Below are 10,377 nucleotides of genomic sequence, written 5' to 3' on the forward strand. Positions count from 1 at the left end.
TTCCTGGAGAACATTTAAAGGATTTTAAATTTATGCTACCTCATCTAATCATGGCTATTACTTCTGGAGTCATCACCAAGTCTTAAAACATTTCTTGTTTTCTATCACTACAGCATTGGGGAGCTAATACAGAATTTTTGTAGTGACTCTTAACTCAAAACCACAACTGGCTTTTATATTGTGTTTGAATAAATTGTAGAGAGGTAAAATACATTTCCTTTTTCTGTTCAACTTAAACCTTTATTCATGCCTTACAATACGTTTGAATTATTTATTTGCCAAAATAATATACTGCATGAGTTTTGCAGAGGATGGCTTTCTGAAAATGCGTTTTATTGTACCTACAGTCCAGTAAGAATCATGAAAGTGAATTGAGGATAATGAGTACAGATTTCAGTACAAACAGGGGAAAAAATGATGGACTGACTGGGTGGAAAGCATTGCCAGTCTGCTTGATTGAGAAGAATAATTGGCATCTACTGGAAATAAGTTTAATTATATTTCTTTCTGTTTTTTAAGAGATGAAATTGGATTAATACCCTGCCCTGAAGCCAGATATAACCGGAGCCCTATTGTCCTGATAGAAAACAAGCTCGGTGTGGAGAGTTGGTGTGTCAAGTTTCTTTTGCCATACGTCCACAATAAACTTCTCCTCTACAGAGAAAGAAAACAATGGCTGAACAAAGATGGTAAGTTACCCAGTTAGAACAGTACCTGATGTGATTCTTAATGCACATTTTTTATTTATCACAGAATCATTTAGGTTGGAAAAGACCTTTAAGATCGAGTCTATCCATAAACCTAACACTACCAAGTCCACCACTAAACCATGTCCCGAAGTGTCACAACTACACATCTTTTAAACACCTCCAGGGATACTGATTCCACCACTTCCCTGGGCAGCCTGTTCCAATGTTTGACCACTCTTCCAGTCAAGAAATTTTTCCTAATATCCACTCTAAACCTCCCCTGGCGCAACTTCAGGCCATTTCCTCTCTTCCTGTCACTTGTTACTTGGGAGAAGAGACCAACATCCACCTTCCTACAACCTTCTTTCAGGTAGTTGTAGAGAGCGATGAGGTCTCCCCTCAGCCTCCTCTTCTCCAGACTAAACAACCCCAGTTCCCTCAGCCCCTCCTCGTAAGACTTGTGCTCTAGAGCCTTCACCAGCTTCGTTGCTCTTCTTCAGACACACTCAAGCACCTCAACATCCTTCTTGTAGTGAGGGGCCCAAAACTGAACACAGTATTTGAGGTGAGGCCTTACCAGTGCCGAGTACCAGGGCACAATCACTTCCCTACTCCTGCTGGCCACGCTATTCCTGAAACAGGCCAGGATGCTGTTGGCCTTCTTAGCCACCTGGGCACACTGCCGGCTCATGTTCAGCCGGCTGTCAACCAGCACCCCCAGGTCCTTTTCCACCAGGCAGCTCTCCAGCCATTCTTCCCCAAGCCTGTAGCGTTGCATGGGGTTGTTGTGGCCCAAGTGCCGGCACTGGCACTTGGCCTTATTAAACCTCATACAGTTGACCTCTGCCCATCGATCCAGCCTGTCCAGATCCCTCTGCAGAGCCTTCCTGCCCTCCAGCAGATCAACACTTCCACCCAACTTGGTGTCATCTGCAAACTTACTGAGGGAGCACTCAGTCCCCTTGTCCAGATTGTTTACCTTTTTTGACACGACACTGGCCCTTATTAAAGCCAGTTTAACCTGTTCTGAAAGAACTGAGTGTTACTGGGGGGGAGGGCAGGATTTGGATTGTGCGTCTTGGCAAGTTGTGGGGTTGCTTGGTTGAAAATGCAAATGCTTTCTCTCTTGCCCAAGCTGGAGGAGTTAAGAGGGAGATGACTTAACTCCCATGAATGATTTAGGGAAGTGATGTTAATCTTTACAGAAGGAATTTGGTCCTGCTTTCCTGAGTGAGAAGGAAACCTGTGGTGATGTGTGGATGTAAAGTAAGAAATAAGTGCAGTGTTTTTCAGTCATAAGGGTACCAGAAATCATTAGTCTCTACAACTTGGTAATTGTAAAGCTTTATTTCCTTTTTCATCTTTTTGGTTTGGTTTGGTTTTTAGCTGCTTTTACATGCATGAAAAATACTTTAGTATATGTTGTCTATTTTGAAATTTTTTTAAGAATTATAAACAGGTGTGACATAGGTATTTGCTTACAAAGTGTCCTGTTCTGTTCAGAGTAAGAATGAAAAAGGGTAACTGTAGTTTACGAAACTGATTTTTTTGTTCGTGGTTTCAGGTCTTGTCTAAGTAGCAGTCAGCATAAAAAAAAATTTTTGCTCTAGGCTTATCTCAGTGTCTTATTTCTGGCGTTTGTTCTTGTTCTTTTTGAGACTTCTTTCTAATATCTTCTACCTGCTATGGCATTTTTAGCGTTTTTGTGTCCCAGAAAGAGGGATAGCTTTTCTATTGAAGAACACCCTGTGACCACTCACAGAATTCAGATCTTTAGTATCTCACATGCACCTGAGTTTCAATTTGGGGTTCTTACCGTATTTTAATTTTTTTCTGTTTGCGTGAAACTAACCTAATCCGTAAAGCACTTGCTGTGTCCACTGTGCTTTAAAATGACTGTCTTGGACTATCTTCCCCTCCTGGAACATATCCAACAGCCACCATCCATTGGGTTGTGCTGATTGCAGCTATAGCAAAGGCAGTCTTCCTGGTTGGTTGTTGAACTAGTAAGATAAATAATTGTTTTAAATAGTGTGGTGCTAGCAGACATCTGATGTAGATTCTAGCATCTAGTCATCATAGAACTAACATGCTGTACCATCTTGAACAGATAGGTTTTGAGAGTAGGTCTATGTCTATCAGGAAAAGGGGTCTGGTTAGTAACAATGTTTTCTTGACGTAACTGCCATTTGCTTTTCTTAATTTTTTATTTCCACAGTCTTTTTCACCTTAAGTGGATGAAGCCAGCTGTGCATTTCCCCTCATTGAAGTGTAGGGTAAGGGATGATCAGATGGTGTTAGATGAGTCTATAAATGTGCATTTGAGCTTCTTTTGTATTCAGGGATGATATGGAGGAAGAAGATTGAGGTCTTTAGTGAATCTTGGCAAGGGAGCATCCTTAAGGCAATGAGGGACCTGGACAAGCTTGAGGAGTGGGTCTATGTGAACCTTACGAGGTTCAACAAGGTCAAGTGCAGGGTCCTGCACCTGGGTCAGGGCAACCCCAGGTATCAGTACAGGCTGGGGGATGAAGGGATCAAGAGCAGCCCTGCCGAGAAGGTCTTAGGGGTACTGGTGGGTAAAAAATTGGACATGAGCTGGCAATGTACACGTGCAGCCCAGAAGGCCACTGTATCCTAAGCTGCATCCAAAGAAGCATGGCCAGCAGGTTGAGGGAGGTGGTTCTGCCCCTCTACTCTGCTCTGATGAGACCCCACCTGGAGTCCTGCATCCAGCTCTGGAGCTCTCAGCACAGGAAAGACATGGACCTGTTGGAGCAGGTCCAGAGGAGGGACACAAAAATGATAAGGGGGCTGGAACACCTCTCCTGTGAGGACAGGCTGAGAGAGTTGGGGTTGTTCAGCCTGTAGAAGAGAAGGCTCCTGGAAGACCTTATTGCAGCCTTCCACAGAATCATTAAGGTTGGAGAAGACCTTTAAGATCATAAAGTCCAGTGTCAACCCAACACCACTATGTAAGGTCTAGCATTATTAAATAGACTTTAATTCCTTCTTACCAACAGGTGAATACAGAACGTGGGCATTTTAAAAAGAGTAGCATTAAATGGCAGAGAAAGTTTGTAACTTGAGCAAGAACACACTTGCCTTCTAATTGATGGGGAGAGTTCATATGTAGGAACTTTCTACTTCTTTGCAAGTCAGATCATGATAGAGAGGAACCCATTCCCCTGGGAACATACAGTCGTCCAGTGCTGGCTGTGTACCTTGAGTAGTGTTAGAGTAGCAGTGCACTGGCTTGATACTTGGAGTTAATTCTCCGTTCAAAAGAGTAGCTTAAGAAAGTTGAACTGGTTTTATGTGTTGTTGTGTATGACTGACCTGTTGATTGTCTGTATTTTCTTTTTGTCATAACAGATTTTTTTTGTGTGTGTTTCCCCCCAATAGAGGGTTGATGTCATGTTGATATAAGATTACCCAGTGTTGCAGTTTAGCCCCAGCTAGCAACTAAGCACCATGCAGCTGCTCACTCACTCCCTGCCTCCCCCAGTGGGACGGGGGAGAGAATTGGGAAAAAACTCATGGGTTGAGATAAAAACAGTTCAATAGGACAGCAAGAGAGAAGGAAGCAACAATGATAACAACAATAATAATACTGACAAAGGAATGTACAAGAACAAGTGATTCCCAGTACAGCGGTTGCTCACCACCCAGCGATCGATAGCCCGTCCCCAAGCAGCAATTCCCACGCCCAGCTAACTCCAGTTTATGTGCTGGACATGATGTTGTATGGTAGGGAATATTGCTTTGGCCATCCTGGGTCAGCTGTCCTGGCTGTGTCCTCTCCCAGCTTCCTGGGCACCCCCAGCGTTCTTGCTGGCAGGCCAGCACGAGGAGCTGGACTGTCCTTGACTGCTTAGCAACAGCTCAAAACATCAGCAAGTTACCAGAATTTTCTCATCTCAACTCCAAAACATAGACTCACGCCAGCTTCTGTGAAGAAAACCACTCTATCCTGGCTGAAACCAGGACACCTAGGAAAAGTGTTTTGTGGACTTTGTAAATTTTACATTGCCCTTTATTTTTTATTTTCATATAATTTATTTTCTTGCATATTCTTTTGCGTTGCAGACATCTTTTAAAGACTTCTATTTCTAGGGTCTGTGTGTTTCTAACATAAGTAACTTCCATTTTTTATTTTGTCTCCGTGGTTTATGGTTGGACCTACTAAGACCTGGTTTTTTTTGATAGCTGCCACCAAGTGGCATGATGCATTGAGTTCTGATAGAAACCAGTGGTTGTGATCTGATTGCAAATTCAGAATTTATAATGCAGACAATTATAAAATTCAGAAAAAAGAGCTTTAATATAAGGAATATTAATAATGTTGACTCTGAATGTAGCCAGAAACAAATTTTAGCGTTTAAAGAGCCAAACTTGCTAGCACAGGCAATCTTAGCAAGACCAAAGGTTTTCATTGCAGTGTTTTTTCCAGGTCTGAGGTAGGAGTTTGTAAGGTATATTTTGATTATGCTGCAGACCTTCTGCAGGGGGACTTTTCATTTTGTTCTCAAGTGTTACAGAAAAGTTGTCCCCTAGAAATTTCCACACAGACAAAAAAAAATGGTTTCAAGCCAAAACACAGATCACTGATTGTGTCACTCTTGCATTGAGAGGCTGGAGACCACTGATAGCTGTTAGCTAAAGGGCAGCTGGGTGCTAATGTGCTGCCACCCTGCTCTGTTCATGGCACTTTGTTGCGGTGACACTGTGGCACGTGCCTGTTCTGCCAGGACAGTACTGTGTACTGACTTCCTGAAGAGTGTCACTGCCTCCCTCCCAGATGAAGCCTTGCAGAACCCTTCCTCTCAAAATGCATATCATAAAACATTGTCAGTAAATACTGGGGTGGCATGAAGTTTAGATTACTGCCTGTTTGTTGAGACTTGTTTGATTTTCTTCTTTTGAAAATGAAACTCTGTTCTCTTTTGTTTCTTCAGTTATAAAAGTCAGTTTAAAATACGTGAGAAAAAGGTGATCTACAGCATTTTCATGTGTATTGAGGTTGTGTCACAGCTGTAAAACATGATGAGGACCTCCATGTTTTACCATAAATGAGTTTCACATTTGATAGGAAATTATAGCAGACACTGAACTGCAGTGGTGGAAGGAATCAAGGTGGAAGTCTTTTCCAGGCTGACTTACAGAATTGTCTCTAATTTGGTGTAAGTAGGCATACTCTATCAAGTGATGTTACGTTTTCTGGACATTTGAAATATGCTAAGGATTCTCCTTCAAATTTGTTTTTATAGACAAAAGTGCATGCTTGGAATTTGGCAAGGTAGTTGTTTTCTTCTGAATGGGATAGAGTTGTTTATTAGTGCTGCAAAACTCAATTGCATATTCTATCGATGCTTGTAACAAGCAGTGATTGCAAATGTAGTCTCTTGTTACCTCTTTTGTGTTGTTCGAATTACTGTAAGCCTTTTTAAATAGAACAGAGAAGAAAAACAGTGTGCTGATTTAAGTGTCTGCTTTCAGGTGTCGTGTCTGATATTCTTCTGGCAGGATCCTGGAAGGAAGGACTTTATAGTCAGTCATTGATAACTTAACTGTGACAGATGTCTAAGCTATGGTTTCTTTTGGATTCTTGAATAAGGTGGTATCTTGGAATCCAGAGTCGTGGACACTTCTCTTCTTGCTATTGTTCCAGTTTAGAAATCCTAATTTTGCAATATGTTTTTATCTTTTCTCCAATATTTTTTGAGAAACAATATGCATGCGTATTAGTTGTATTATAACAAGATAGTTTTCTGAAATTCCTACAAACTTCTCTTTTTATATATTGTTGTGTATACTCCCAGAATATCCTTATGTCCCATAAATCTGTGTTTCCACTTTTACAACACTCTTCTGAAAAGCATGTCTTAGTGTGATACACTTACACAACAAAAATCTGGATACAGCCATATTTTAAAATATAAATATAAAAATATAACAATATAAAATGAGCTAAAACTGTATTATCATATTTGTCCTTTTGGAGCTGGGGAGACTTTAATGTACAAAAAGGAACACATGTTCATAAAATCGTATAATCATTTAGGTTGGAAAAGGCCTTTTAAGATAATAGAGTCCAACCATGTTGTGAGCACCTATGGTGGTAGCATCATAGGTTTGCATAAAATGTATCTAGCAGAAAGTACTTTTAAATTGTAAATAAAAGCTGTTTTTTGATGCTGGCACAGAGGGAACTAGCTGGCAAGTACTGTCATTGTGTGCCAGATCTGCCACAAGACTTTCTGTTGAAAAGTGGCTCAGGGGTTCCTAAAATTGTGTCATTTGACATCTCTGGCTCAGAATCCCCACTTCATGAAATATTCATCTGCTACTTGTTGCACAAAGCATCAAAATACATGGACATGAAAGAACTGGCTATTGCTTTGAGATTTCCCTTTTGTCTGCTTCTTTCCTTTGATAATGTTGAGGATACAGTGAACGTCTGTAACAGGAAAACGGACAAAATAGTAACCAAGCTTCTGTTTAAATTGGGCTTGATTTGGTGCTCTTCCAGACCTTTGACATTACCAGAATAGACGTATGAACTGGAAATCATGATTTAGTAGGATAAATGAACTATATTCTTCTAACTGGAGTCATGTAGACTACAAAAACAGTTTCTAAAAAGTATTCAAAGATGGAACTAGTCTGTAATAAGCTCTTCCTTAATATGTCTTGTCAACCATAGCATGTACAGTGGTATTACCTAATAATTACTAAAACCATTATTGTATTTGTAAAATCCAACACTCAAAAGTTCAGATTTTTTTAATGACAGTTCAGAGCTGCCTCTAATCCTGTTCTCTGTTGCAGCTCTTTGCTACATCTCTACTTCTTATAATGTATTGCACACTTTCATTTACCTTTCCCTCCTATAGCAAACACCTTTCTCTCTTCTAACAAATTAAAAAGTCCTGCAGACAGATCTCTTTTCTTGCACAGTCTTGTTGCATTGATACTTACCATAACTGAGTGTTGAAACCTTTAGATGCAGCCCATTGGCTTCCCGGCAAAGTGATAAGCAGCTGAAAATAAAGCTCACCATGAGAAGTGTCAATCAACCTAGATTTGGTGCTCTGAACTTGTCATAAAATGCTTCAAAAATTACGCTAAGCCAGCAATTTGCTGGAAGTCTAGATTAAATATAACTTAAAGCGAGTTCTCTTGTCTAGGGGAGAAGCTAGTATTAAAGGGTTTTGTGTTTATGTTTTTGGGGGGCTTGGAGGGTGTGTTACTTGTTTTTGTAAATAATCAGCAGTTGGAGAGAAAGTTGTCTGGATGGAGTAAAAATGCAATTAACCCAATAAAGGTATGTAGCCTTGCTTTGTGTTAGCAACAAAGCTTGCAATTCTGATTTTTTTTTTTTTTTTAATTGAAGAAACTCTCAGTTGCCATGTGGTTGGTACTGTGAATTTGACATTCACATTGACATAAAGAAGATTTATGTTACCTTGGAAGAGTTATTATTAGCTCTTGGTCTTTTGCATTTTGAAAGGCAATTTGTGTTGTTTATGACACAAGGTAATAATAGCAGAATAATCAAAGCATTTAATTATGTGTATTCATGTTATGTAAAATGGATATATTTTTAAAAAATATTTAATAACTGCTGATATTTTGAGCAGGTAAAATGGCAAATCTGGATGAAACAATGACAGCTCACAATTTTTACTGTAAATCTAACCTTATAAAACTGGTGTTTTGTTAAATGTTGCCAATGAAGTTTTTGAATGTAAAATTGACACAGTAGCCAGCAAAACACTTAGTAGGTGTTTAATTTTACATATGTGAGTAATCCTGGATATTTCAATTGAGCAATTCATCTGTCTAAATAGGTGTTGAAGTACTTTGCTGGTTCAGAGATTGGCTAATTCAAAGAAAAAGCTTTTTACATTTAGACAGCAGATTAGGAAGAAGCTTTGCGCAAATGAGAGATATTAATTCCGTTGCAACAAAGAGGGGTTTAAAAGGAAATCTTTCATTAAAGAAAAAAAAACCTCAACTAAACATGAAAATAGAAAGTTAAGTTAGTTCCTTGAGGTAATTTTTAAAATATCACCATAACAGCTTAGTGCAAAATCAATGGAGTACACGAAAGAATTTTTTTTTCCTTCTGCATTATATAATAGCATAACATGTTCCTCATAAGCGGGAACATACTGGGAAACAAAAAATTACTTTGTTGGACATAAATGAATGAGTAATCATACAGTAATATGCAAAGGTATTCCACTTTTTGAGCCACTTAGTACTTAACTTCTCTCAAAATCTTTTAACCAAGATACATGAAGCCATGTTCCTTTGCATTTTGAATTAATATGCTCCATCAGTGATTTTTTTTTTTTAATTTCATTTTACAGTCATATTAACTGCACTAACAAGAGATCTAGTTCTATGAGGTACCTTCTTTTGCCTTTTCCTTAAAATGTAATGAAGTGCCTCTTATTTGCTGGAAATCTGTTCAACATGTTAAATGCGAGGTGATTAGGAGAGAATGTAGCCGAACTTTCTCGGCAGTAAAAGCCTGGATAGTCCCATTCTGTTTTGAAGCAGGTTTCTTCTTATCAGTTGCAAAATTACCATGTAAATTTAAGAATCGTGATTGAGAACAGGTTAACTGATCTGATGCTGTGTTTCCTGAGAGCAGAGGTTAAGGGAGCCAGCACAGTGACAGGCCTTAGTATCTCAAGAGTAAGTGGAGATGCCTCATGGATTCTGACTTCTACCCTGGTGGGACTCAAACTGCTCAAACAGTACAGTGGAGTGCAAAGGGAAAAGGAAAGACGAGGTTACAATGCAATTACTCTTCCATTCTCAGCAACCATATACCTCAGTCTTGTTTTTATGACATTGTTAAAAATCAGTGTAATACATAAATCCACGGTCTGCGCAGTGCTTAAATGCAGGGATGCAAAAAAATGTTCTGTTTATTCTTTTTTTACTGAATTAGTCTTAAAACCTTAGTCTGAGGCAAGACTGTCACTTTAGAATGTATTTGAAGTGTTTTCTGTGTAGTTAGATAGTGGAGTTATTTTGTGATCAGAATTCATGGTTATGGTGTTTCATTTTCCTAGCTACAGGGTTTTTCTACAGTACGTATTTTTTGTAACAGTATAGTATATGGCAGCCATCTGCAGCTCAGACTTGTACTGAAATAGTAGGGTATATTTTTCATGGTACTTATTTAAAAATTGTTGGATTTTCTTTGAAGAATTCTCTGGTTTTATGATATGTACAGTGTGTCTACAATTTAAATCACTAAATACTCAAGGATTCTGTGTAATTGCTGTCCCTTGCTGAGGCCATACTGTATGTTTGATTATAGCAGTACAGGTAGAGGTCAGAAATTTCTAGCTGCAGATTTCTTACATGTGAGTTGTTAGCAAGACAGAAGTCCATTATTTTAAACAATGAAAAGGGAGGATATGGCTGATTTTACTCTCTCTTAAATTAAGCTAGCCTGTCTTCTGGAGTGATATGGAGCAGTGTTTTGCAGAGGTGGGCATCCATAGGCACAGCAGCCCGCAGAGGAGAGTCTTTGAGGAAGGACAGGGAGTGGAGTGGAGTGCAGAGAGAACGCTGCTGTGTGTGAATCATTACTAATCTTTGTGTCTCTTGTTCAATCGTTTTAGAGCTGATAGATATCACGTGTACCCTGCTGCTGCTGAAC

The 10,377-nt window shown here is 39.4% G+C and overlaps 1 protein-coding gene across 1 annotated transcript in view; it reads left to right on the forward strand.

Moving 5' to 3' along the window:
* Positions 1 to 519: 519 nt before the first annotated feature.
* The window catches only part of PTAR1 (protein prenyltransferase alpha subunit repeat containing 1), a gene marked incomplete at its 5' end in the record, with an annotated part of 26,540 nt that continues 16,682 nt past the window's right edge, over positions 520 to 10,377 (forward strand). The window contains 2 exon segments of the mRNA XM_010292561.1: positions 520 to 689; positions 10,340 to 10,377. Coding sequence (XP_010290863.1) covers positions 520 to 689; positions 10,340 to 10,377 — 208 coding nt within the window.

The sequence above is a fragment of the Phaethon lepturus genome, unplaced genomic scaffold (genome assembly GCF_000687285.1).
Source record: "Phaethon lepturus isolate BGI_N335 unplaced genomic scaffold, ASM68728v1 scaffold6368, whole genome shotgun sequence".
Classification (NCBI taxonomy): domain Eukaryota; kingdom Metazoa; phylum Chordata; class Aves; order Phaethontiformes; family Phaethontidae; genus Phaethon; species Phaethon lepturus.